Consider the following 26,393-nt stretch of genomic DNA (forward strand, 5'->3'; position numbering starts at 1 on the left):
GTGGTGAACACAGGAGTAGGGGGGGGGTGGTTCATTCGCCACTTGACCATAAGACACTATTTCCAAGATAATGTTTCAACCGTTCCTTCAGAACAGGGTCGTCAGTAGACGTGAGCGATGCAGCATACAGAACAGCTGTGATCCAGAAAATAATTCTGAGACATTCATAACAGGGAATAGCATCGGCCTACGAAAATATTAGCAATTGAGCAAGGATAAAGTCCCTGTGTATGCTCTGCTCGCAACAAAATGTCCCATTTTTGCAACAAGAATGTCAGCTTTAGTTGCCATAAAGTAAGGACGACGGATTAGTCGCAAGTAAAAACACGATGCAGAATGCGCGCGCACACACGGGAACAAAAACATTTTTAAAACTGAAAGGGAAATGGAACCACGTGAGTGCATTTTGTGAATGTAAAAAATAAAACTGGGCGTATGTAGGCAAAAAAATTCCCTGCTTTGTAGCGTGCTTATACTGATGCAGTTTTTTTCGAAACGAGTCCACTAAACAAAACACCTTGCTTTTTAATATACACGGCGCAGTAACGAAAACTGTTTAGGAGAGTGTTTGTGCCAGATCTATGCGGCGCCGATTTTGCTTAGAATTGAACACTTGCGTATGCAATAAAAGTACTTTCCTCCCACTGAACCGTTTCAGTATTTTTTGAGCAAATTGTACACACATGTCCAGGGCCGTAGCCGGGAATTTTTTAAGGAGGGTTTAAGGAGTATTAGAAGGGAGGAGTTTTGGCGAAAAGAACACTAGGTCTTGTTTACGCGCTGCCTGGAAAAACATTAGGAGAAAGTCCTAACCCCCCCCCCCTCCCAATCTCCTCTTGGCTATGTCCCTGCAAATTCTGAAAGGAGGCGTGCATGTTACAACTTTTTGTACGATTCTGCGGTTAGAAATCTGGTGGCGCTCATAACTTTTTGACGTGCCTTTCCGCACATCTGTGAACTGAGCAAAAATGTATAAATGCTAGGTTTTTGATCTCCTAGAACGCTCCCAGGTTTTAAATCTCCGGTGACATACCAGAAAAGGAGATTGAAGTAGGCCGGCACGAGCCCGCAGTTTGTTTCCCTCAAAACGCGGCATGATACCTAAGGCACTGACCAATCACAAACTGTTCTTCCTACGCATTATCTGCGAACACCGTTGGGAATTTACGTCCAGAACTGTCGCGTTTTAAGGGAGCACTTCAACGCGCCGCGCATACAAAACGAAATGGTCCGGCGGTGCGCTCTGCGGGAGTCGCTCACTAATGGCGGCCAAGAGAGACGGGCAAGGAGGAATCGGTGCGGGGAAGCGAGTTTGCGCTACCTTCGAAAAATACTGGGCCCTTTATTTAACGTGCCCCGAAATCTCGTACACACGGGCGTTCTTGCTTTTCGCCTCCACCAGAAAAGCAGGCGCCGCGGCCGGAAATGTGAATTCTAGTGACCTCGCATAGACAACTGTTGTAAGTGTCGTTTGAACCTTTGCTTTCCTGCCACCTTCACAGTGCGTACTCAGCCCTTTCAGCCTGTTAAACTCTGTTTTGCATTCTGATCCTTGCTACTATCTCTTTCTTGAGTTCACTTTCTTCCTTCCTGAGGCTGTTAGATGCATTTCTTGCTTCTGGTCCACCAAACATAACATTTGGGCTCCTGACCAGTGGTTCTGAATATCCAGGCGCACTACCTCTTCTAGTTTCGGGAAAAACTAGGGACACCTGATAGTCCATCCTGCTTCTAGGTGTATGTTGCGCCAACGCAGTTTACAATGACAATGTAAATGATGGAGAAAGATGAACAACATGTGAATAAAGCCTTAGGAACCTTCTGTTTCTCCACTCTCACAGCAGATGCCCTATCGCGGTCTCCATGATTAAATGTCACAGATTTCAGGAGAACAATTGAGGAGAATGGGCCAACTCTGTCAATCACCAGTGACCACTGTGTCTCACCGTTAAAGGTGTACGCTGAGAAAACAAAGCCATCTACTCCAGAGATCACCAGTAATGAGGTAACAACCCTTTGAATTGCTTCTTTCTCCGGATACAGTGAATAGAAGGAGGCAAAGTCTTAAATTCGAAGCAAGCCATCAGAGAATTTCGTTTCAAAAGGCAAGGAAATGTACGAGATAAAAACGTGAACGAATCAAAAAGGTAACTAAAAAAACTGCAATAACGAGCGAGAAGACCGTTATAAAAATAATTTATTCTGAGAGAGTCAACAAAACAAATATTACAGACTGGAAAAAATAAGTAAAAGAGAAATGATGGGGTACATGCGTAGCAGACTAAGTTTACACAATATTCACCTAGTGGGTGGATGAAGCGCCGATGCTTCTGGGGTGAACGTGCAACCTTTGAAGGTTTTTTTCCGTAGTTGGCGAGAGTTTCGATGTCGGACATGGCGAATAAGTTGCCCAAAAACGCGTTGTAGTCCTTATAACGACATCGGCCGTAAGTGCTGACACATGCCCGCTGAAGAAAAAAAAGCACCGTTGCGTGACGACCACTTCGGCAAGACACTAGTCCGTCTCGGCTGCGGTACCATGTTATAGCTCCGCGTGAGGAGGAGCTTTTTGGTGACTCACAAAGTAAAGATGAGGTGCGTTCTGACGTCGACGAAGAGGGCGTAACAAAAAAATTCCCCCGCATTTCCCCGAAGGGGAGTATGAGGAAGTGCGGAGCACGGGGTGATGCTATGAGGGGGAGTTTGTTAAAGTTTGGTGGCATTTTGCCCTTTAGTTACATTAACACCCCGTCGTGATCACGTTCGGCTTAACACGCCTCGTTTGTCCCTCTGCGGAAATCTTGGTGAATTAACGTGTATGTTCGAGAGGAGGAGCGCACCGCACCGCAGCGCACCGCAGCTGCGAAGCGCCGACCGGAGTGAAGGGAGAGGAGGCGCAGTCACGTGAGAGAATGCAGAACTAGCGGGTTTGTAGTATCACGTGTACACCACGCAGTTATCAAGCCGCTATAACGCCGCTGAGGCGCCAACGCACGCCGCTGACGGCGTAGTTTGAATGCGTTAAAGATATAAGGCGCGTTACTAACACTGATAACAACGTCGCGTCCGTGGGCTTAGTCGGTGGAGCGTCGCGCTGCGGCCGCAAAGTCCGCAGATCGAAACCTGGCGCCGGATGCTGTTTTTTTTTATATAGTGTAGTGGCCTGGCTGGCGCGCCGAGAGAGGGTGTTGCGAGCTGGAGAGTAGTAAAGGGGCTTTAGGAGAGTAGGCGAGGGGGGAAAGGAGGCGCTATGCGAGCGCGACGATTCAGGCTCGCTTAAGAAGTGCATTCGCACTTATCCCTGGCCAATCTCCCACGTGGGTATGTGCTATGTCAGCGGCCAGGCTGCGCGCGCCCATCTCCCCCCGTTGCTAAGGAAGACGAAAAGCGCGCGCACCCGCAGCTGTTGCTATGCGGACGGCGGAAGGTTCGGGGTCGCTTATAAAGTGCATTCGCACTTAAAAAGGAGAAGAGGAAAAAGAACCGCAAGAGTGGTGCCAATGTTGAGGCAGAAGGAAAGCGGCACTCGGCGAGTTCTCTGGTCCACGCGAGCACCCAGGATACTCAGAGCGGAGCCATATTCTCCTTCTGGTTAAGGAAAAACGAGCGCTACAAACGAGGACAGAAAGAGCGAAGAACGATGAGGCAAATGCGCGTCTGTGTAGTTCTTCGCTCTTTCTGTCCTGGTTTGTAGCGCTTGTTTTTTCTTAAGCAATGAACCAACTAGCCCAAGAGCATATTTTACTGAAGTATCCCCTTCTGGACTTGTATTGTAGATTGTCAGCGCCCCCTTTGCGATGTCTTCACCACAGCCCTCTCCCGAGAGTTGCTAGCGGAGCGCAACAGCGTCGCTTCATCTCAGGGCATCTCTCTCGGCCACGACAGCGCCAAAGACGGTGCATCGAACCATAGGATTGAAGGCGTAATCCTCAAACGTGAGCCCAAACTATTTCGTGTGTAGGACTTCTACTCCAGTGCAAAGATTACTCTCGCTTCCATTTGTGTAAATCCCGTTCGTGACCGTCAATATACTGTGTCCTTGTCCGATGCTGACAGCCTGGTCCTTCTCGGCGTATGCAGGTTAACGCCTCCGCGTTACTAAAACAACCTGCATCACAAAAAATTGCGTTTTTGAATCAGCAAGCTCCTCCCATCGCCCGGCAGCAGCGCTACCGACTTCTGCACCGCGCCAGCCTACCCCTCAAGCACAGCGACCAGCGCACCGACCCATATCAGCGACGCCAGGGACCCCCCCACTTGAGCCAGAACTCTTTTGAGTTCAGATTGTTTTTTGGGACATTTAGTTTTTTGACTAGAGTAGCCTAATGCTAATTTGCGTATTTTCTAAATTTTGACATGTGAATACATTCCGTCCTTTTCTGACGCCAACCTGCCTGGCATCTTCTGCGCCTGATAAAATTAACCTCCTCATCAGTACAAACCATCTCCATCACAAAAAATGACGTCCACGGCAGGATTCTGTAAATCGTTTACAGCGAGTCGAGGAGGTAATATCTCGTGCGGAAAGGCGAGTATTTGGCGGATGACATAGAATGAGAATATTTCGTGGAGATTTGGAAAGGACTAGGAATAGAGGGGGCTGAGCCCAGGAAACGGTACGAGAGGGGGGCAAACGCGGCTCGCGAAAGAAAGGCACAGGGCAGAGACGCAGAAGTGCGAATGCTTCATCTCGAAGTGGCCGCTCTAGATCACCAGATACAGATCGCGAAGAATAGAGACAGTGACATTTTAGAGATCCTCAGTCACCTGTAGGAGAACAAATGTAGAAAACAAGTCATATAACTCCAACAGTGAGAAAGAAGTCACGTGGGTCGTAAGCTGCGATAAGGCTACTCAGAAAAAAGAAAAAGAAAACGATTTGAACGATTAACCGCAGATGTGGAAGCCGTGTTGCAGGCACGAGAAGCAGCCCGTGCTGAGGGTGCCCAGGAAGACGAGTCGCGTGCTGGCACACCGACTGGGAATGTACCGAGTGTGGTCAGCGGTGCGCAACCCTGTGACGGGCTATCTGAGCAGCTTGGAGCTCGCGCTCAGTCGGAATCCTTCGCTGTCGGACGTGAAGCGCAAATAAATGAATCGAGCAGGGATGTCCTGCAAAAGCTCCTCATTCCGGCCACAAAGCTGTTGCTAGGCGAGAGTGACCTAGATTTGACACATTGCTTTCTGCAGAAGCGAGCACGTTCTCGGAAGGATGTTCCCGCACGAGACGCGATTAAAGGTGCCTCGAACTCTGTGAGAGCTCAAGTAACTTGGCCGAGGAGCGCACGCGCGAGTAAACCTGCGGGTGCAATCAAATGGTACCTGTCTTTCAAGACACGGTTGCGGGAGTCACCATGCGGCACCCTTGCGCATGACAGAATTCCTTGGAGAAGCCAAACCTACCACGTAGCCAAATGAGTCCATTAGACGCGTCGAAAGAAGGTGAAGATTAGGTACTTGTTAACAAGCCAGATTGAAGACACGCATTCATCCTGGCTCGAAATTTAATGTTTAAGGGAAAGGAGAAGATTTGAAGATGATTTATTTGAGGAAAGAAAACTGCTACATTGCAGTATGCTAGGTTCAAGCGTTGTACCCTGTTAATTGTGTGCAGACTACTTGAGCCTCCTTGAACGAAGGCCACGCGTGTACAGTGCTGAATGGCACTTCGCAGTGCTAGTTTTTGTGTGGTTTGGTATTGCTTGAACCGTGTGCAATTCCTTGGTTTGGTCAGAATAATATTGGTTCTTTAAGTTAGTGCTTCTTTTGGGTGGTTCCGTTTTGTGCAAGACGTGACTTAAGATATATATTTTGTTGAATTCCAAGCAGTTGTGTTTTAGTTTAGTTTGTGTGCTTTTGGGATTCCTTGTTATGCAGTGTTTTCTAAGTACTACTACATGACACGAAAGTGTGGTGGTGTTAATGGTGATACGTGGCGCCGTGGATATAAACTGACTAGAGATTCCACTGTGACCACAAACGGTCCTTTCACCGGGTCTGTTTCTTCCCGGAAACACTTGTCCCGATGGGGGCACATGTGAGGAGGCGTTTTTGATGGCTCAAAGAAGTAATAAAGCAGAGGTGTATGCTGACGTCTAAGAAGAGCGCGTGAGGCGAAGGCGAAGAGGGAGAAGTGGCGGAAAAAAAGGTTGCAAGGTGGAGGAAGAAGCAAAGCAGCTCTCTGCGAGTTTTCTACTCGATTGGTACGCCCAGGAGTCTCAGAGCAGATTCACATTTTCCTTCTGGCCTTGTAGACCATCAACGCCATCTCTGTTGTGTCCTCAACACAGCCTCCTGTCCAGGCTTGCGAGCTCAGAGACAACAGTCGCGTTGTCTCACGGCATCTCTCTTTGCCACGACAGCGCACCGAGCCACAGCACGGAAGACATGGTTCTTATTATTATAGGAACTTTAATAGAAACTTTTATTATAGAGACTCTAATATAGGGACTTATTCTAAGGACTTTTATTGTAGGGACTTTTCATTAAAAGGACTCGACTGCAAAGATGACTTTCGCTTCTATTTCTGTATTTCCCAGTTTGTGCCGTCAACATATTTTGTCCTTTTATGAATCCTACCCCCTGGTCCTTCCCCGCCTGGTCAGATTAACGCCTCGGCGTTACTAAAACAACCTCCATCGCCAAAATGGCGTTTTCCAAGCAACAAACTGAGCCCATGGCTCTGTAGTAGTGCTATCGACTACCGCTCGCGCCAGCGCACCGCTCAAGCACAACGACTAGCGCACCGACCCATATCAGCGACGCCATCAACTGCCACACGTGAGCGCGAACTCTTTTGTGTTAAAAACGTTGTTTTCTAGGACATTTACTCTTTTTATTGAATGATTTTATTGTCAATTTGTGTATTTTCCTCGTTCCATCGTGTGAGTACAGTCTGTCCTTATCTCACGACAACCTGGCTCGCTCCTTCTCTGCCTGCTGAAATTAACCTAGTCGTCAGTACAAACAGTCTGCATCACACCGTGGTGAGAAGAAGAAAAAACAACACATCTGCTGTAGTACGACTGTCTAGTTTCCTCCTTTCCGCCGTCTACAAGCAGCCGTGCAGTTGAACACAAGGAAAGCTTTGTGGGTTGTGTGATCCCTTTGAAATCTTTCCAACGTCGCAAAGCGGTAGAAATTATTTTTCTTATTTACGTAGCTAGAGCTATACGTAAAAACAGCCAGTCGGTGCTCCATCACACGTGAATGCGGGCTTCCTTTTTGTTTATTTGTTCTTTACCTGGGCCAGCAACTGGTAAGTCAGAAGCACGCCTGGATCCGGAGTTTTTTGTATTCTTCCCAAGTTTGCAAAGAATACCCGACAAAAAACTGAGCGCAATACAATATTGCCGCAAACCATGCAAAGGGTTTGTTTGTTTGTGTTTTGCTTTTAGCGCCCAGCTGCGCCGGTCTGTGTTATCTGTGTTATCTGTGTGCCAAGGGAAGGGCGTGTTGCATTCTTTCTTTCTATGCCCTATGTGTTATCTCTTCGGATGAGCAGAGCGTTCCGAACTAACCTGAACAGCCTAGAATAATTTTCTTTGTTCTGGATGTAATTCGACGGTTCCAGAAGCACTCGCGCATAAAGATAAATTCTTGCGGAGCCGACGCTGCGGCATTCGAATCGCCGGAGCTAGCCTGCACACGTCACTTTGTTGTCTGCTGCTTCGCCGCCTGCGTATTGTTTGAGTTGTTACGGGAGCACAAGTTCGCTCCAATAAACGTTTTTTTCTTGAAGACAACTGCATCGTCTTTGACTTCGTGACAATATTATAGGGTTTGTACGCACACGTTTCTGTCATCTATGTTCTCTACATTTGTTTTGTTCTGTCTCGCTGCTGAAAGTATGATTGCCTACCTTCTATGCACACTGCTGATGCGTTCTTTACACTGATGTTTACCGATGCCAGCGCATGAGATAATTTACGTTTTACCAGTCTACTTGGTTACAGCTATCTTGCAATAAAATTATGTGCATCTAAGCCACTACGGAAAAGTGGCCAAGTAGAGCTCTTTGCCGTGCGCGATTCTCTACTACACACAACTGTACTTCTCACCCCGCCTCGAACACGGTGTAACATCTATAAAGATTACAGATTCATACGCTGCTGTCTTAGAACTTCGTTAAACTCTTACGTAGAACGAACGTTTGCTAGAAATTCAGGTCAGAGTGGACATTTAGGGCTGCCGTGTTTAAGTGTCCCTATATCAATGAACAGCCACTCTGGAATTGATGTTTCAGATTCTGGTACGCACACCATACGACTGCATGCATCCCGCTCCTCCGGCGCCATCCGCAGCACTCATTCGTCACCTAAGTGACAATGTCTTCGGCGCACCAAGCACCCATTTATACTCAAGCCCGGTACACTTCTCCATGTTGAGTTGGCTTAGTTTGCCTAAACTGGACCTCACACCCGTTTTTACAAGGACCTGGCAATCTCCGTGCAATGCCCCGCTTGCGTCGGCGTGAACCTTCTGCTCAGCTCTTGCTGAGAAGGTGAAAGTAGACCACTTAGTTAGGAGTTCCTCTGCCCTGAGAAGCCCACGCCTTGTGCTCCTAGCCGCCCGCTCTCGCGAACGTCTGTCCTCCCGATTTTGTCCGGTGAATATAAAGTCTAGATTGCGGACCCCATCTCCGATGTCATCGAATCCGGAGGGTTTACGTATATAAAGTTTTGCTTATGATAAATAGCAACTTGCGGAACGCAAAAAGTCGCCTAGATTTCTTTATTCCAAATACTCAGTAACCGAGAAGTTGCCATCTTCTTCACTACGGTTTTCAGTGGTTTAGGACACCCTTATTTTCCCGCTGTAATCTGAGGTGCGCATTTGTGGCTTATTTCTCTGCACATTGTGCGCCTTTTAAAGTTAGGTGCATTCAAATGTAACACTAATGCAGCAGGCGCGATATTCGAGATGGTGAGACAGCATGGTGTAGGACTTGCGTATGACGTTATTGTATCTGCAGCAAATGAGACCCTTCTATCTGCTGTCCTACGTGAGCGATCGTGAGGCACTGACAGGGCTTGGTTTTCTCCAGAGACGGAGATAACGATGAGCGAGTGCTTCCGCGACCAAGACAAGCGACGATTCTGGGACTTCGAGGTTCAATTTTTTTTAACCATTACATCTTTTTGTGTCGTGACCGAACCAAGAGGTGCGCCGCAGCCACCGAGGAAGGCAAAGTACAAAAAGCAAAACTTTCCTTTGACCGGTGGCCAACATTATAATGTGAAATATGTGCATTTGTCACAATGGAAACGGCATTGCCTTTTCGGTCGGCAACGTCTGCAGGTGCCGGTCGTTTCCACGCCACTTGGACTGCTAGAAAACAATCTCACTGTACAGTTGTGCACTGTCGTGATGTATGATGTGTTAGCAAACACGACGTGTGTCCAGTGCGTAGAAAGTATTGTTCCCACAATCACCGATATCAAAGCTACAGACAGGCAAGCACACTTCTAGAGGGAAAGCTAAGCCGACAACAGGAAAGTAATGCAACCGAAGCTAAAGATGTTGGATAGTAAGAGGTTATTTACAATCGGTGCCGTAGCCGTATTCCAGAAAAAACAGTGACTGTACCTGAAAAGCCACCAGTGTACTGTCCAGAACGGCATGCGCTACCACTTAAAATGTTCCGAAACTATCACCACTGTCGAGAAAGGTTCCCACAAACGCTTAACATAGGGTGACAATTCAACACTATACCAGAACAACGTCGATGCTTCCGTGGCTTCCACTGTTCACCAGACTTACCGCAAGTATTTTGCCGCTACATTGCCCATTCCCTTCTGGCAGCCACTGTTAACAAGATATATCCCTCACGTAGATTCAAGGTCATCTGTTATTGACTAAGAAGTACCTTTTCTTTTACCTACCTGCGCTCAGAACAAGAATGTCCGGGTGAAAATCCAGAGGAACTAAATATTTTTTTGCCAATTTATGATGTGATAGAGAACGAAAAATGTAACACTCCACAATACTCGAACTCTTGAGTGGGGCTGTGTCTCATTAAAAACCGGTGATCGTTTTATGCCACCACTTCTGCCTTAAGAACGACCGCTAGATTTGGGCCCACAAAAATTCGTTGCCTGCTTGCCGTCTTCCCCTGAACTACTAGATAATTCAAGGTCTCCAACTCACAGCGCGTATTTTAGGCTCAAAGTTAAGAAATAAGGTGACTACAATGTTTGCAGACCCGGAAGTAATAATGCAAGTTCGGACGACCAATTACATTCCCGAGAGCAACATTTGTTGGCGTCATATGTGCTCTTAAATACCGTGGTATGCCAAAGTATGGAGTTTCTTTTTTTTTCATCCCACACCGGAAGCTGTGGATGGCCGAGTAAGGAATGCAAATCTTAAACATAAAAATGTGCGATGATTGAACCTCACTCTGTTGACATAATGAAAAAGTTTCGCCTATATTATTTATATCGCGTATATGCGCCAAGAATGTTGCATATAATACATATTTATATTGCATTGAGTAGCGCTGGTGCCTATGCAGACATCTTTGAACTAAACGGCAAAAACTCATAAAAAAACATGGCCGACGACAATACACAAAAAAACAAACAAAAAAGACCAGATGGACGAGAACACAAAGGAAATGATTGGTGAACGAAAGGCACAGAGAGGGAGCTTTAAAACGAGATTTCTGTGTAGAATGCTGAAGAACGTGAAGTCCGAAATGTCTTAAATAAAAGACACAGAGGAAATGAAACAACCGAAGAAATAAAATATGGATTTGGTAAGGACGATCAAACAACAAACATCACTGCAGTACCAGATCAATAAACGCAGCACTATATTAGGTGGCTAGATGAAATCTCTCTTTCTTGATGCCGGAGCGCTTGTATCAGACTTGAGTGCCAACGGAGTAGTCTAGAAAACCGTAATATAATGGCACCATCATCAGCACAAAACACAAAAACTCGAACATCATAATTCAATACCTTAAAGAGCATATGGCTCTAACACTTCACAAGTGGTTACAACATGGCAAATGTTACGGGCGCGAAAAACTATAGTTAGTTTGCAAGATTTGCTCTCACACTTTCAAGCAAAGGACTAAAAAAGAGTTATTGAATACGTCTGCTGGCTCACAATATAACTTTAACGAGCACAAAAGTGTATGAACACCACCGTAATGTTGGCAACATATAATTTGCCGCATATGTTTGCCAGATATAATTTAAGTGATCTGGATACCAATGTTTTCTTTTGAATGATCTTGAATCTTAGTGTGCCGAGAAGGCGCAAGAACTCATAGTTTACACCAGAGGTTTACGAGAAGTTATTCAGGTTCGCGAAAACTAGTAGCATGAATGCAAGAATTGCAAACAGACCTTGGCGGTGGGTTTTTAAACGTATAAACATGTTGGAAGGCGGAGAAAATGACGCAATGCATTAAGAACCGAAGTCAGAAAGTTTACACGGGAATTGTACCACAAATACAAGAGGGAGAGTACAGTAAGAAGAAAATCGTATGAGTCCTACAAAATAGAAAAACGTTGACGCGGTCCTAAAGGTTGCAATTCCAAGCCTGGCATTGCGGGAGGCGTGGGCACGCTTCGAAGCAGTAGTTTGGGAACAGCAGCGGCAGTTAGATGTGAAAGTAGTGGCAGCCGTGGTTTATGAAGCGATGAGCCAAAATTGAAAGTGGTTATGGGCTAGTGACAGAGATTCCGTGATACCGCAGTACGGCCGGTGGTACGTCATGCCCCTGCGTTCTTCCACGGCTTCAGGTAACCCTGGCCATCCTGATTACTGCCATTACGCACTAAAGGACTCGGCGTGAAGCTGCAGTTCACCTGGCAGTCCTGATCCAGCATGGACATCCTGACCCTCCTCGTCTGCTTCTTCTTGTCTTGCTCCATCGCTACTGACAGAGACGCTGGGGCCCCAGAATTGTACTTAGAATGACACGAAACGTTGCGCATAGCCTTTTATGTTATTTGCTTTTTTTGTTTCTGACACCTCATCCCAGTTTGTATAAAAGCAATTAGTAGGCTTTTATAAGCCTGCACTCCAGAGACTACACCACGCGTAGTTTCGTGTTGCGAAAGACAGTAGTTTAGAGTAGTAGGGGGGTGAAATGCTTTGCAGCAGACAACCCTCCCGACTTCTGTTTCTGGAGCTGGTACTATTCCAGTTGACGGGGGCTTCTTCTGCCGTGGGCATCACAGCGAGTGTCTACGGAAAGCTGTCTGGACGTCCAAAGCTTTTAAATGCAGAGCATTTCTTTAACTCACATGTAGCGTCCGCCGTGCGCCCGCAACAGCTCAGCGCGCAGGTGCGCCCTCTCCCCCACTCCTCCTCTCCCGCATCACGCTACACTCCTCGCTTTCAACAACAGGTCCGCACCCCTCCCCCTACACTATATAAAAAAATATTACTTACCGGCGCCTGGTTTCGATCCCACGACCCTGCGGGCGGAACGCAGGGTACATTGTGCTCTACCCACTGCGCCACAAAGCCGACGCAGAATAGAAGGCTACGAACGCGCCTTATATCCTTTACTCATTCAAACTACGTCAAGAAGCTGCTGATACAACGCATTCACTACCACCAACTCCCCAAACACCAAACGTTAAAGCAATACACCCACCCCCTATGCGACGCATTTACTCGAGTCCCCCTCGCGGGGAGATGGGCCCTTTTCACAGAAGACCTACCATGCCGAGTGGTCGAAAGGCGCGTCTTCTCGACTGCTTCGCGGGATCTGTGGACGCCCATAAAAGATAACTCAACAAAACCAAATCATAAATATGTTATCATAATGGAAACAACTGTGGATTTATTCTGAATTATTAGTGTATATTTCAAGGTCAGCCAAGGTCAATGTGGATGATTCCGCCCTCAAAAGAGTTATTTATAAATACTTCGCTCAATAAAGCGCAAATTAGGCCCCCCATGAGGCCCAATTCCCAAAGGGCGTTGCTGAGGACATATGTGCATTCTAGCAGAAGGCAATAAATAATTCGAGGTGTTGAGGGCTGTTGTGTTACAGAGAACAAGACCAAGGGAGCTATGTGCAACATCTCCCGTATACTGTATAATTATTTCTGCTTCCTTGTGAGCGAATAAAGGTGTTCAAACAGTACAAAAACGTGAGGGCGAATCATAGGGATAACCTAATGAAACTGCTCGTTCCAGGGGGCTGTCTATGTTTTCTGTCAGAGTTGGTAAAGGTAACCCAAATTGTTAAAGTGTACTCACCATAAATTGAAAATAAATAACTGTACTGTGTACATTAAAAAACACTGCGTTTTGTGGGAGCTGCATTAGTACAGGGTCTTAGGCAACACGAAGGAAATATCGTCATCCCAGAAAATTGGCGTTGAAAAGTTAGTTATTGTGATACCTGGTTATTTGTAGTCATTGAAATGAAAATATATTTTCTTCCTGCTGCAGGCAGTACTACAAGTTCTAATAACGTCTAAATTATGACAGTCAGGATATTCATAACTTTACAGATTACAAATTTAACAGACTCCATCGGGCTTTTCAGAACACAAATTGTTTATAATGTGAGGGTTGTAACGCTATGCATGAATTTATATTGTCAGGTAGCGCTGTTTTTTTTAATTCGGACATAATAACCCACTCAAGACCCTGTTGTGTGCCGTGCATCAGAAGGCAATAAATACTGCAAAAAAGCACACGGTCTAAAAATAGTACTGCCAGACTCTAAGCGTTAGAAAAAGGTACACTTAATTCGGAATAAATACAATAATAAATAAATGATAATGATGACATGCGTCACCCTACCTGCGGCTCTAAGAAGAGGAAGCTCGTTGGCACTAGAGCCACAGTAAGAATGGATAAGAGACCCTCTCTGTGCAGCCTAAACAGCCGCTCTTCCTCTATTCTTATCTTTCAAGCGCATCCACATTTAGTGTTATTTTATTTTATTTATTTATTCATATACCTACATTTCGTAAAGAGGGCAATACAGCAGGGTTGTAAAAACACATTTTCGCACACGAAATATACTAACAAACAAAAAAGAATAAAGGAGACAAAAATAGGGAAAAAAGCAGATAAAATTATACATCATGCAAATACAGTCGACTCTCGATAAACGGAACTTCAAGGTACCGAAAAATGTAGTTCCATTTAACAGGAGTTCTGTTTACTGAGAAAGATGTGCAGATGTGCAAATTTATGTGCGTACACACTCTTAATGGCGTTTTGTGAAACTCTAAGCACTAGAAGGTGAATGTAGCTGATAGTTTTTCAGAAATCAAGAAAACTACAAAAGGCTTAGGCACAGTATTCACAAAGTTGATTTGGCAACAATGAGTCGCTGTGCACTACAAAATGCAGCAAATATTTTTGTTTGAGTCCTTGCAGCTGCATCTTTACGGAGGCTAGAGGCTTCAACTTCGCCAGTGCTTACGAGCCACCGAATTTAGAAGACGGCAACCCGGTAATAAAGCGTGAATAGCAGCACCACGATGGCATGAACTAGGTGACAGGAGCTGAGCCCTTTAACTTCGGCGTCATGAATCAAGACCGAACGATTGGAACAAGAACTGCGATGTTGCATTCTTTGCGCTAACACGGCTGACTACAAACGAGACGAGGTTTACGAGGCCAACGAGGCTAAAAACGAAACACGGAGGAAGAAAAAACAAAAACAAAAACAGCCGGAACGGTAAAAAGCTGATCCTCATGCCAATGAGTGTCACAAGAAGTTCCAATTCTAGTTCTGTTTACACGGTGACGCAGAAATTTTCCTTCCGTTTACCGGGAGTTTTTTTACGTTATCTGCATATAAAACGAACCAACTTACCGGCAACCGTTCCGTTCAAGCGGTAATTCCGTTTAAGCGATTTCCGTTTATCAAGATTCTACTGTACACAAAACACACATAATATACAAAACAATCTTAAGAATGAAGTGTTATCTGCAGTCCTTGTCCCGCATGTCTGCATTTAAATGTTCCCGCAACATGATAGTGCTTCAAAAAATTTGTTTACTATCACTCAACTTACGATACAACGTCAATGTAGTCTACCATCACTGCTTGTGGGTCACAGCACGCCTGCTGCAAGATATAGACTGTTTGGCCCCTGGAGAATCGTTCCAGAAGAATTCTGGAAAACACAATGCTGCCTGCAGAACACATGTTGCATGTGACATCTGTGCGACGTTGTTTCGATGTAGCAACAATCAAACCAGGTGTTGTCGCCCAGAAGTGTTACGCCACGCGGGAACGTCTGCACGGGCCAAATAGACAAGTGTGATGGCTATATTCTGTAACGTTGGAAGAACTGAAATCCGGAAAACGCAAGTCTGAGCATAATGCTTTTATAAAACAGATATATCTAAAATCGAACTGATCGCTAAAAAACCTGCTTGACAATTCTTCTCGGACGGCAGCTTACACAACTGACTCCTTACCGCATGAAGATAAGAGGGGCATATCTCCCAAACTACTGCTAGTTGGAAGGGCCTATGAGAAGAAAATATGGCTCCTTAAAAAGGCTGCCAATGTTTGGCAACAATGATTCCAATTTTATAGAAACATTCCAAGAGATAAGATAGAGGTTAAGGAAAAAAAATAAAGGAGTGGAGATTCCCCGGGCACTTTCCGGCGATTTGTAAAACGCAAAGAAATGCCATTTTTGTGATTTCAGGGAGTCTTTTTATTACACTGTCAGAAAACATGACCGAGCAATTGTAGTGGCTTCTCTAGTTCTGCTGGATCGTCTCCCTTGTATGCTAACATGCAGTAAAAGCACTTATAAAATTGTTTCACCTAGGTTCAGAAAACGCCACTCCTGCCAGTACTACGTAACTGTGGTGTAAAATTTTAAACTTCCTGAATACATTTCGCGTTTTTTGTCTTTCCGACCAGATTTTTTTATTTCAAGCAAGACAATGTTTTCTGTATGTTCTCCTAAAATTTATGGCCCCATAAGCCTACAAAATATGGTGTTCGAAGTGCAAATTAACAGATGTATTATTGAGGCACCTAATTAGAACATCTGGCAATTAAAAATTGTATGCTGAGCAGAGGCATCAATTTTGCATATTTTGCTAAACCACTACATCAACCTACAAACAAAAAATGGGCTTTGTTGTGCGCGTATTTAAAGTTTTGCAAGCTTGGGAATAAAACTCGAACCGCCACTTTTTTAGGCCTCAATATTGTATTTCGTCTTCCCCGGAGTTTCCTCTTCTTTGTAGCGTCCATCTCCACTAAGAGGAAGCAGCAGTGATATCTATCGCAGTCGACATCATTGGAGAACAATTCCTAAGAAAAATATCAGTTTTGGTTTCGTTCTCTCTGGGCAAGAGGAACTTCTATGTGATGGCGTCAATTTACCCCACCATGGCCGAAAGGGTTAAAAACACCTTACGGGCAAAAATAGAGGTCGGTGAGGTGCCGACACAAGTTTTTTATTTCAGACATAAATACTTTATTTTGTGTTATGCTCTATTCACCTGGCGGACACCATCAAAAGACAGGCAGAAGTGACGCCAACAGAAATTGCTGTCGCCACATGCGTAAGATTACAATAAATGAGGGTAAGAAATGAAAGTGGTGGCAGTCAATACTGTTGATGTGATGATATTTTTTCACATGGATGACCTCGCTCGCGCGCTGCTATTGCAGAATTTGGCCCAGAATTCAAATTCCTAGCCATTATCAAATTAACATACCATTGTTTAATTACCCATATCAAAATCGATTTCTATAGCTCGGGAAGATCCCCACCACTGTAGGCAGGCTCCACTGAGTAGTTGACGGACGGGAAAATGCGTATGTCATGTTTCTTCACCTATTTTGTCTGTTAATCTAACGCAGTGTTTTCCCCGTAATATGTTACTACAAGCGCCTAATCAAGCTACCTATATTAAACGCATCACCAATGTTATGATTAAGAAAATACAAATGGGCATATGCGCTCGAAGCAAACTACATGGTGACGATCGCAGCATCTTTTCCGCAGCCCGCTCTATCCTGCGTCAAAAGAGAAAAAATTCAAATATAAGTGTAGCAACTTCGCCTAAGTTTGACGATACCCTTGTTTTGAAAGCTTTGCTTATTGGAAATCTTAATTCCTCCTCGATGCAGTGATATTTGGCCATCCATGCCTACAAACTTGAGGATCGTTCCGTATGCTAATTTTTATTGCAGAATTTGAAAGCTTTTTAAAGCAACGCGTTATGAAAGCTCGAAAAATCGAACACTGCCGCCGATGGTGAACATTGGAACGCATTGGCAGGCAATGCCCAGCGCAATTTAAAAAGTTGTACAAAAGTATGGAAGCTTCCGCTCACGGGAAGGCTTGAATGGCGAAGCTTTTGTAGACTAGCAATGCGGGACACACAGTTAAGCTTCAGTATCATTGTTTATTTGTGTAGTCGTTCTGCTAGCAATCGTCGTCATATGCGTCGAACAAGTGGTCGTGTTCTTCGCGGGGAGTAATGGATGTAAAATCATCCTCAGAATTTCACAAGCTCTTCGTCATCGACTCGAGGCAACGGTGGCGGTATCTGCAAGTCGTTTCGAGAAAGATTGGCACACTCGTTGCCATGTCTCCAAATGTTCGTAATCTTCACGTGAATGCGGGTGCTCGCGGTGACCTCTCCCCAATAGGCTGTCGTTTCATCTGTAGCATTAGCGCTGCAGAGAGTGACTAAACATATTTATGGCTTACTCTTCAAGAGTCTCTACGGTTGCCTCCTCAGTACAAGAGTCCATCGGCACTCGTATTTGTTACAAGCGTGAGGACGCTTCACGACAGCGCTGGGGTGTTTTTTTTACTAGAGTTCTTGGGCGAGTCGGGCTCTCAGCAGTCACCACGTGGCAAGGGCTCACGAGCTCTCGGCCTTTTCTTGGTATGATGTTCTGCAAAGACGAACCCGTTGCAAAAAAATTTCAGAATTATTAGCTCCTTTGTTGTAGCAAGAAATATCAAATAGTGTTCACAAATTTTCAGTTTGCTTTAATACATTTCATTTTTTTCCAAGTGGGTAGCGAGTATCTCAAATAAGAGGGAGCGCCAACAAATAGCTCAATTCCGCCAAAAATGTGTTTCTTTATTACGCTTGAATACTTCGTCGCTGTTTTGTATTTGTAAAGCCTGGTCTCTTGTGTTCTTGCTACAAACGTGTTTTTTTCCAATATCAAACTCGTCCTTTTTCCGAGTGCGCCTAGCGTTTTCTGTAATTTCAAACAACTTTATGATGTACAATGCACGTTTCAAACCAAAGGTGGATCACAGGCTCAGAGTACAGTATTCTCTTTCTAAACTAACCCTAAGCGCACCCCCCAAAGATTCGCGTGTCTCATGTATAGAGTTCAATAATGCCATTTTCGTGTGGCTGAATGCGGCTACATCAAGTACGTCAAGCGAAAGCTGAGCGTTTGCGCCGGGAGAATGACGTCAAGGTGCACACAATCACACTTTCAATAAAAACACACTAGCTTCTTGACACCCCTCCCGCAGCCTTCGCAAACGAGCAGTGAACATTCCCCGTCATGTATCGTTTTCCGAATGCACGAGTTATCACGCTTTTTCCTATCCTCTCACCGCGCCGCTCCCCTAGGGCAAAACCGGGGTTGTAAACTTCGCCTCCGCAAGTGCAGGAGATGCTGTTTTAGCCCTGACTGAGCTTGTAGGTAAGATTTATGCTCCGAGGAACCAGTCTTTTTTGGTTAATGCATGCAGTAATAGAACTTTGCCTCTAAAATTGTTCACTTTAGCGCACTTTGATCTCTCAGCGGGTTTTGTGCAACAAAATTTATACCTTTGAATAGTGTGGAGATGTTTTCTTGCGTTTTTATGTGGGAACATCGAACGTTTCCGGTATTAAGGCGCTTGCAGCCGTGTTCTTCATTACAGGGGGGGAAAGCAATTATGTAATTTCACCGTACAGAATACTTGGAGAACATTACAGTTGTGTTGCCAAATATGAAAGTGGAAATAAAGGCAGCACTTGTATGGGGTAGGCTTCTTTCTGTGAGCGTTATGAATTACTGATCACAATGACACCTCTGCAAACGAAAATACAGGCATGCAACCTTGGGGAACTTCTAATAATTACACACGAGTGAAAGCTTCATGTCATACTAAGTACCCGAAGGGAATCTTAGGTCGGTCGAACGAGTAATGGAAAGAATAAAGTGGGTGTGAATAATGCAAGAAGCCCCCGCATTCTATTGGAAACGAAACTCGGGTCGAAGAGATTAAACTAACTCCAGCATCTGAATTGTGTGTACACGTGTCCTGTAATGCGTTTGAAGCACAGCGGGCGGATTCGCTTGAGCGGAATCAAGAACGTATACAGTGTTAAAACATGAAACTTTTTGGGAAAGAAATGTTTCGAGAAAACACGACTGGGGGGTGTAAACTTTTTTCCAGGCTGCCTGCAGGGTGCTGTGTACATAAATCGGGCTATAGAGTGATTGTATTTGTAGAGACCGTGCTTAGTAAAAAGAGCTGTATGAGAAAGCTAGTAACCAAAAAGCAGTTTGTAAAGCAAAGCGTTCCAAGTTTCTCTTTTGCATGTAACTGGGCATGCCTTCAGGTATCACAGTAAATATTATGCTACTATCGATCACCAACTAGATAAAAGTTTCCCTTCTGCACGCATATTTTTCCGGTTTGAGGCCGCACTACCTCAATTAGGCTCCCCAACCCCAGGCACTTCTTTATTCAAGTAAAAGTCTATGATTTCACATGGAAAGTCATGCGTATGTGTACTTCAGAATACCTTGACTAGTTTCTCTAAACTCCGAAAACATAAAAAGATGCAATAAACATTCTTTTTCTGACATTGCGCCGTCATACCGGTCCTATGACTTACAGAATAGTATTTCTTAAAGTGACGGAACCTAATCTGCAGTTCTCTGCAGTATACGGCGGGTGTTCAACCACCGCTTCATTCGCTAATGTGCACGACCACACTAGCGCTTGACAACCGGCTATAGTTATTACCATTGCTGACAATGCACACATGCCATTACAAACCCCATTTCGCTATTTATGGGGCACAAAAACATAGGATAATTAATAAATGCTACTAATGTCAGGCATTTTGTAACAGTTTTTTTTCTTCCGAAAACATTTTTCTTAAGAATTGCCCTCCTAATTTAGGTCATGAAGCGACATCGGTATGCTATGTATTAAATATGTAACAAATGAGTAGGAGACACGGTCATGCATTTCACTTTCGAGTAGACAGGACTTTGCCCTACTTTTTGGGGTTTATGGAAGGATCTACACACACGTCCTAACTCGTGTGCCTCAGCGATATTTGCCTGCTTCTTTTTTGTGAGGTACTTCACAACTTTGACTGCAGCGAGCGGGATAGAAGGGGGAAATGTTTTTTTGGAAGTCCACAACGAGGACCCGCAACGAGGTTTGTGTAAAGAGCTGTTGTTATCAAATTATTACTTGCTGTGTATTCTTCCAATAATTTTGTTATTTCCCGCTCACCACTGTATTGCCCCTGGGCCCTGAGGGTATGTCAATAAATAAATACATAAAACGAGGTCCTCGTTCCGGGCAAGCCCCGAGACAAGCACAAAACATACCTTCTAAAGCTGTAGGCCAGCTGTTTGTATTCCGAACATCACTAGTGCAGTTAAACTTTCCGTGGGCGTACATTAAAATTTCTGGTTCTTAACGACAGTGGAAGAAGGAAGTGCGGATGTTCGGGAGCGTTGGGGGATGCGGTAGTTCTTGCGAACAGCAGACGCCACCTGAAAATCAGATACAAAGCGACCGAACATATAGTGTTGTTATTATAAGCGCCTGATTACGATAGAAAACCAATTCTTTGCGGCCGTGCAATTATCAATCATGTGACCCAACTCATTATAGAAAAACACAAAATGAATTTCCTGTGGCCTTACGTCGGGAAATCGTCTTGCGGGCTGCCGAAGCGAAATTGAATACCTAAAGGCCAAATACCCCGTTCTTCTCGTGAACAGTGTGGCCAGAAATGATGATGATTGTTGAATGGTTATGGAGCCAGGCCAGCTAGGGCAAAGAGCGCCGGTGGTGAACGTAGACTGGCTCTTCACTGTATGATGGGCGATTGAGCCAACCTTGGATCTGGCCTGACATGCCGTAAAGATCGCACACACCCTCTGGTCGTCGGATGCGCTTCCTCGGCTGCTTTGGGAGACTTTTTGGGTTTAGTTGAGTAAATGGCTCCCAATCCAACTTCTCCAGTTTTGGTTTATTGCTTCCCTTTGTCCGCTTTATATTTGTTCGATACGGTGTGTTTGACTGCCCGTCACTTTCTGCTCTACGGGTCATCTACAGATTTATTTTTGTGCGATGGCTGCGTACTGCGCTTGTTTACACACAAATAGCACTCTACACTGCTGAAATATTTGCTGGTGTTGCTGCCGCATCATTTGCAGGACCGAAGCGATCGGCTGCAGCGCACATCAGGGAGCGTAGAAAACAATCCCACCGAGTTCACCGCGAAACAACTTACTCGATCCCCAACCTGCTGAATGCGGAAAAGAAAACATCCTTTTAAACGCACCAGGTGGCACAACGCACAGTATTTCACTGGATATGCGTAGACACGCTGCAAACTGAAAACAAGTCCAGTCTTTCTGTTCGTATGAGAGTCATAAACAATCCTCCACTTTCCTCTGTTGCAATAACGAACCACACGCAGATGTCGTTGCACGTCTATGCAGTGTTGTCAATGCAGCAGAAGTAACGAAAGGCCTGGAAACAAGTGCTTATTTGCAGCTAGCGAAGCTCTATCGGCGGTTACAGGATGACGCATTTAAGACGCAGCTGCCGCTGGAAATAAAAGGTTAAGAACGTCTGAACCGTTATTCTGCTTCGCTATTTTGCAGTTACCTTGGCGTCTAACTTATTGTGTGTGTGTGTGGGGGGGGGGGGTTGTGTGGAATTTATATCGTTAGTGCATATGAGCGCTTTCTTGTAGAGTTTAGTAGAAGAAAAGCTTCCGAAATCTACGGGACGTTGACGGGGAAGACGGCAATTTGCACTTCGCCAGGGGTTTCGACGCCCTTCTGTGAGTGGCGCCAGATAATCTTTATTTACCCTTCTTTTTGATACGGACGCTGGAGCTTGCGTGACATGTTATTTAGTTATTAACGTGTTTATTTATTTTTGTGCAACTAAACGTGAATAGATTTTCTTGTTTTTGTAATTGTTTTTTATGGGAATTGTTACTTTGTGCCTTCAGGCAGGACTGCTTTTGCCGTGTAAATTCTTGTAGTCTCCTTTTTTAGGTTGCTGCAATTACGACTTGAGATTCAAGAATAGCCCAAAATGTTTATCGCTTAGGATTTTGTGTATTTGCCTGCTTGGAACGTGCATTGGCATAATTATTCTTACATCATTTGATGCTACGACGTTGGAAAGTTACTCTTCTTAGAAAACATCTTCTGCTGAATTTGTTTTTTCTGAAATTCTCATTTAGGTGATGTGGCGACACGAGGACGTTAAAAATTTTCTTTATAGCTTACTCCGAATAAAGGCATATTAACATATTACCGTGAGGCTTTTACCCTCTAGTTCGTAAAAACATTTACCTTCGTAAACGAGAAGCCCAGGCAGGAACGAGCCATTCAAAGACCGAAAGATTCAGATATTTTGTTTCCTCGGAAGTACGATGGGCAGGCTGGGAGTAAGGGAAACAAAAGCTTGACAGAGGCCCCAGCCTCCTTTGGTACAGTGCAATATATAAGCAAAGTTGGCAAGCTGGAAAATGTAACGTTTGATTAATAAAAACTACAAACAACATGTAGATCACCAGTCAATGAAGAACAATAAAAGAAAGGCACAATTTATTGATTGATTGTGGGGTTTAACGCACCGATGCTTCACAAGCGATGAGGCGCGCTGTAGTGAAGGTCTCGGTATTAAGTAGTCCGAATGCCTTCACCCTAAAGATCGATTGTGACCACCTGGGGATCTTTAACCCGCGCCGAAATCTCGTACAAACAGGAATTTTTACTTTTCACCTTCATTAAAAAAAGCGGCCGCCGACGCCGGGAACCGAAACTGCGTCCCCTTGCACAGTAGCACAACGCCTTTGACACTGAGCCACCGCTGCTTGTGGGACAGGTACAATAAAGTACAGTTAAGTACAATGCAATGCAAGGTAGAGTAAAGTACTCAGACGCCGAGTGCAGGGGTCACACGAATACGGCATAGAGCATAGAGCTCAGTTGCTGGAACCTTTAAAAGACACAAACAAGCAACGAAACCACATTATGGATGAGAAGGCCCTGTGAACAATGACACCACCCCCCTCCCATCTTATGTTCCTCGTAAAGCTTATGTTTGCAGATTATGTTTGAAGGGTAGGCAGGACTAGTGCCACTAAATAAAGCAGTTCTGGCCAATACGCCAAACGCATGCGTCAGGCTAGGCAGCACCCTCAATTTTCTGCCACAGAAGCCGCGCGCAAGCGACAAGCCAAACAAGACAGCGGGAAACATTTCATACTCTGCTCCATCAGCATTGGTAGTGGGTTTTAGCAGATTCGCGATACATTCACCTTCGGAGGGCTCGATGGCGACTGCTTTGCCATACCATTCATTAGCGTTAGGGCTAAATTCTTTGTGAAATAAGGAAGCTCTCACCTGTGCCCTTGTGGTATTTCTTGAGTGAATATAAAAACGCCATACTGGTTTTCTGCTTTTATTAGCGGGGGTCCCACCAGGTCAGTCGACGTAACCTAAAATTCATAGTGTACCCCTGTTCTACCAAACCCCGCCCCCTGTTTTATTTACCGGTTGGATGAAAACTGCAACAGACTGGTGCCCCTCACATTGTGGTCACCAGTCCTTATGCGCGATTCTGGATGGGATCCGTAAGATTGTCCCGTGAACGTTGCGAAAATCTCACTGCAAAACAAATTGGTGATACTGACGGTGCTTTGTGGCTTGGGCGCGCCTTGATCTCGCTAGCTTACATCCGCCAGCGTTTTCTTCTGACAGATGTAAGCTATCAGATGTGGTCAATGCATTCACAACCCATTTTCATCGCGTTCGGGAAAAAATATTTTAGGAAAAATTTTCTCAGCAGTGCACAGTTATTGACCTCACAAATTGCCACTATATTTAGTCGCTGCTGAAAAGCAAGCGTGGCACATATTAATTGTTCTGATCGCGTGCTCGGTATTCTTTTACATAATCATATAAGTGTTTCTGATATCATATAAGTGTTTCTGGCCATAAGCAATGGTAGATGAGGCAAATATAGCTAGCCATGTGTAAGAACTATTCAGTGACGTAGTAATGTCGGTATCCTGGTGCGGATTTATTCAGGGTATTTGATTACGTGACAAGACACTTTTGAAATACACATACCACCTCACTCTTTGACTCCTCACTCCAGAGGCGTAGCGTAACCTTTGCTTCTGGAAACCTAGTATACCCTAGCGCCTGGTTAGCTGCTGAACAAGCTACACATCAAATGAATGCCCAGTTTTTCATTGAAAGTGGCCGCTCTACTCTCACCGCTGTGCTAGTAAAAAACGTTTTCAGCAAATTAATTACCGTCGAATCACACTGTAATAAGTGCAAAGTATAATCCCGGATATACATCTCACCGTGCATGTTACATAGACAGACACGCACGTCTTCATTAGCATGAAGTGAACGCGGTGATCCGTGTTATATGGTGGGATTATCCACCTTCACGTGATGCCTGAAAGCTTGTCCAACCGACATTCTGTGGTGAAAATGCAGGTGTCGAGAGAACTTCACTTTCCCGTATCTTTACAAGGTGACGTCGGCTTTGCGTTGATGTGCAGGATCCCTGCTCGCTCAGTCGACAAGTCGCGCTATCAGTTGTGGTTCGCAGAAAAGCCCAGTACACGAAAACAACGTCTCGAACCGCAATCGCACTGGCAATTTTATGGGGTCAACTAAGTGTATGACGCTTGCACACTGCGAACATACTAGAATATTTGGTAGAAATAGCAAGGCGTGCCGCAATAAAAAACCTCACTGCTAGCTTTAGGACGGCAGCGCAACAACAGCAGCAGAAGAAATGAAAGTCGTACTCAAGAACCAGCGTGCAGAGACGCTATTCCAAATCGCCATCTTAGGCACAGGCATAGCTGGCGGCAACGTCTACCTGGCAAGCAACGTCAACGCGGTGGAACTTGTATATATTTTATAGCGCGCATGATTTGATGCTGCGTGACAAGGCAGCCCTCTAATGTGTCTTTTAGCCCACCCGGCGCCGCCACAAAAATTTGGCACCACTGAAAATTGTAATTAACCGCCATTGAAAACTGTCGACGCGGTTGTACTGTGTGTACTTCCTAGGGAGAACAGCTGATCTTCGTATATGAGCACACAGCCGTTTTTTCCGCCCGAAATTAATTTATCGCGCTATGAACGTTCTGCAATTTTGTAGCGAAATAATTCACCAGATTTGACTCACGTAAAGTCTCACTATTACAACTGCTTTCAGGAGAATATAGTGCTACGGCCACATAAGGAACTCTCCGTGTCTCTTTCATTTGAAGAAACCAAGGCTTTTATTAAGGAAGTGGCCACGGTAATTTATAATGCTTAAGGTATATTAACAAAACTAATGCAGTTGGGCAAAAAGAAGCAATAAACATGTAGAAATTTGTTTGCCTGTTTGGGCGTACGATGTAACTATAACAAAGTAAAACAAGATATGAAAGAAGTGTGTGAGACTGAGGCCGAAGGAGGGTTCCTGCAAACTATTTTTATTGATAGCTTTGGGGTGTGATACATCCACACTTTCTTTTTTCTCAAAGAACTGCATTCAAATTTTATTTTTAATTTTATAAAGGCGTTTCTCTCTAGATGCGCGGCTACACCCACCTAAATCATCTAAAATATTGCGGCAGGCATTAAAATATGGCATAGTTTTACGTTTTTTAATTACAATACTAGTAGCCTTTCATCTCAATTTCAAGCCTTTCAGTGGGCGCAGCTGACTCACGGTCTACTTTTTCTGCAGCGTTGCCCAAAATGACGTCCCGAAGAAACGATGTGGGTATTGTACTCTTCATCGCACTGATGATCTTTTCTGTACTGATCTACTTTAACCTTCCCAAAACTAAATTTTTACCTTTAAAACTCTACAACTTTACCCGTTTCCGGCGTCTTGAACGGGTCAATGACTCTGGTGGACCCTTTGGGCAAGTATTTTTCTACAAGAGTTTTTCACTAAATTCTCGAGGGACGAGAAAAGATGTTACGTTTTGGCCATTTGTCAATTCACCCTAAAATTCAAAAGCAATATTTTTTTAACATAGTCTACAATCCGTAGAGATTCAGTAGTGACGATTGGGTCAGATTTATATTAAAATTTAGTTTTCTTGCTTGGTAAATGGGTGATTTAGCTAGGTCCAACGTAGCAAAAATT

At 44.7% G+C, this 26,393-nt stretch overlaps 1 protein-coding gene across 1 annotated transcript in view; it reads left to right on the top strand.

The window, feature by feature from the left end:
- The first annotated feature begins 11,841 nt into the window (after positions 1–11,841).
- Positions 11,842–26,393, top strand: part of LOC144139923 (alpha-(1,3)-fucosyltransferase C-like) — a 31,354-nt gene continuing 16,802 nt past the window's right edge. The window contains exons 1-3 of the mRNA XM_077672147.1: positions 11,842–11,921; positions 22,024–22,041; positions 25,986–26,021. Coding sequence (XP_077528273.1) covers positions 11,842–11,921; positions 22,024–22,041; positions 25,986–26,021 — 134 coding nt within the window. The remainder of the gene's footprint in view (positions 11,922–22,023; positions 22,042–25,985; positions 26,022–26,393) is intronic.

The sequence above is a fragment of the Haemaphysalis longicornis genome, unplaced genomic scaffold, assembly GCF_048455015.1.
Source record: "Haemaphysalis longicornis isolate Haplotype H1 unplaced genomic scaffold, Haemaphysalis longicornis Haplotype H1 scaffold_5, whole genome shotgun sequence".
NCBI classification, from domain to species: Eukaryota; Metazoa; Arthropoda; class Arachnida; order Ixodida; family Ixodidae; genus Haemaphysalis; species Haemaphysalis longicornis.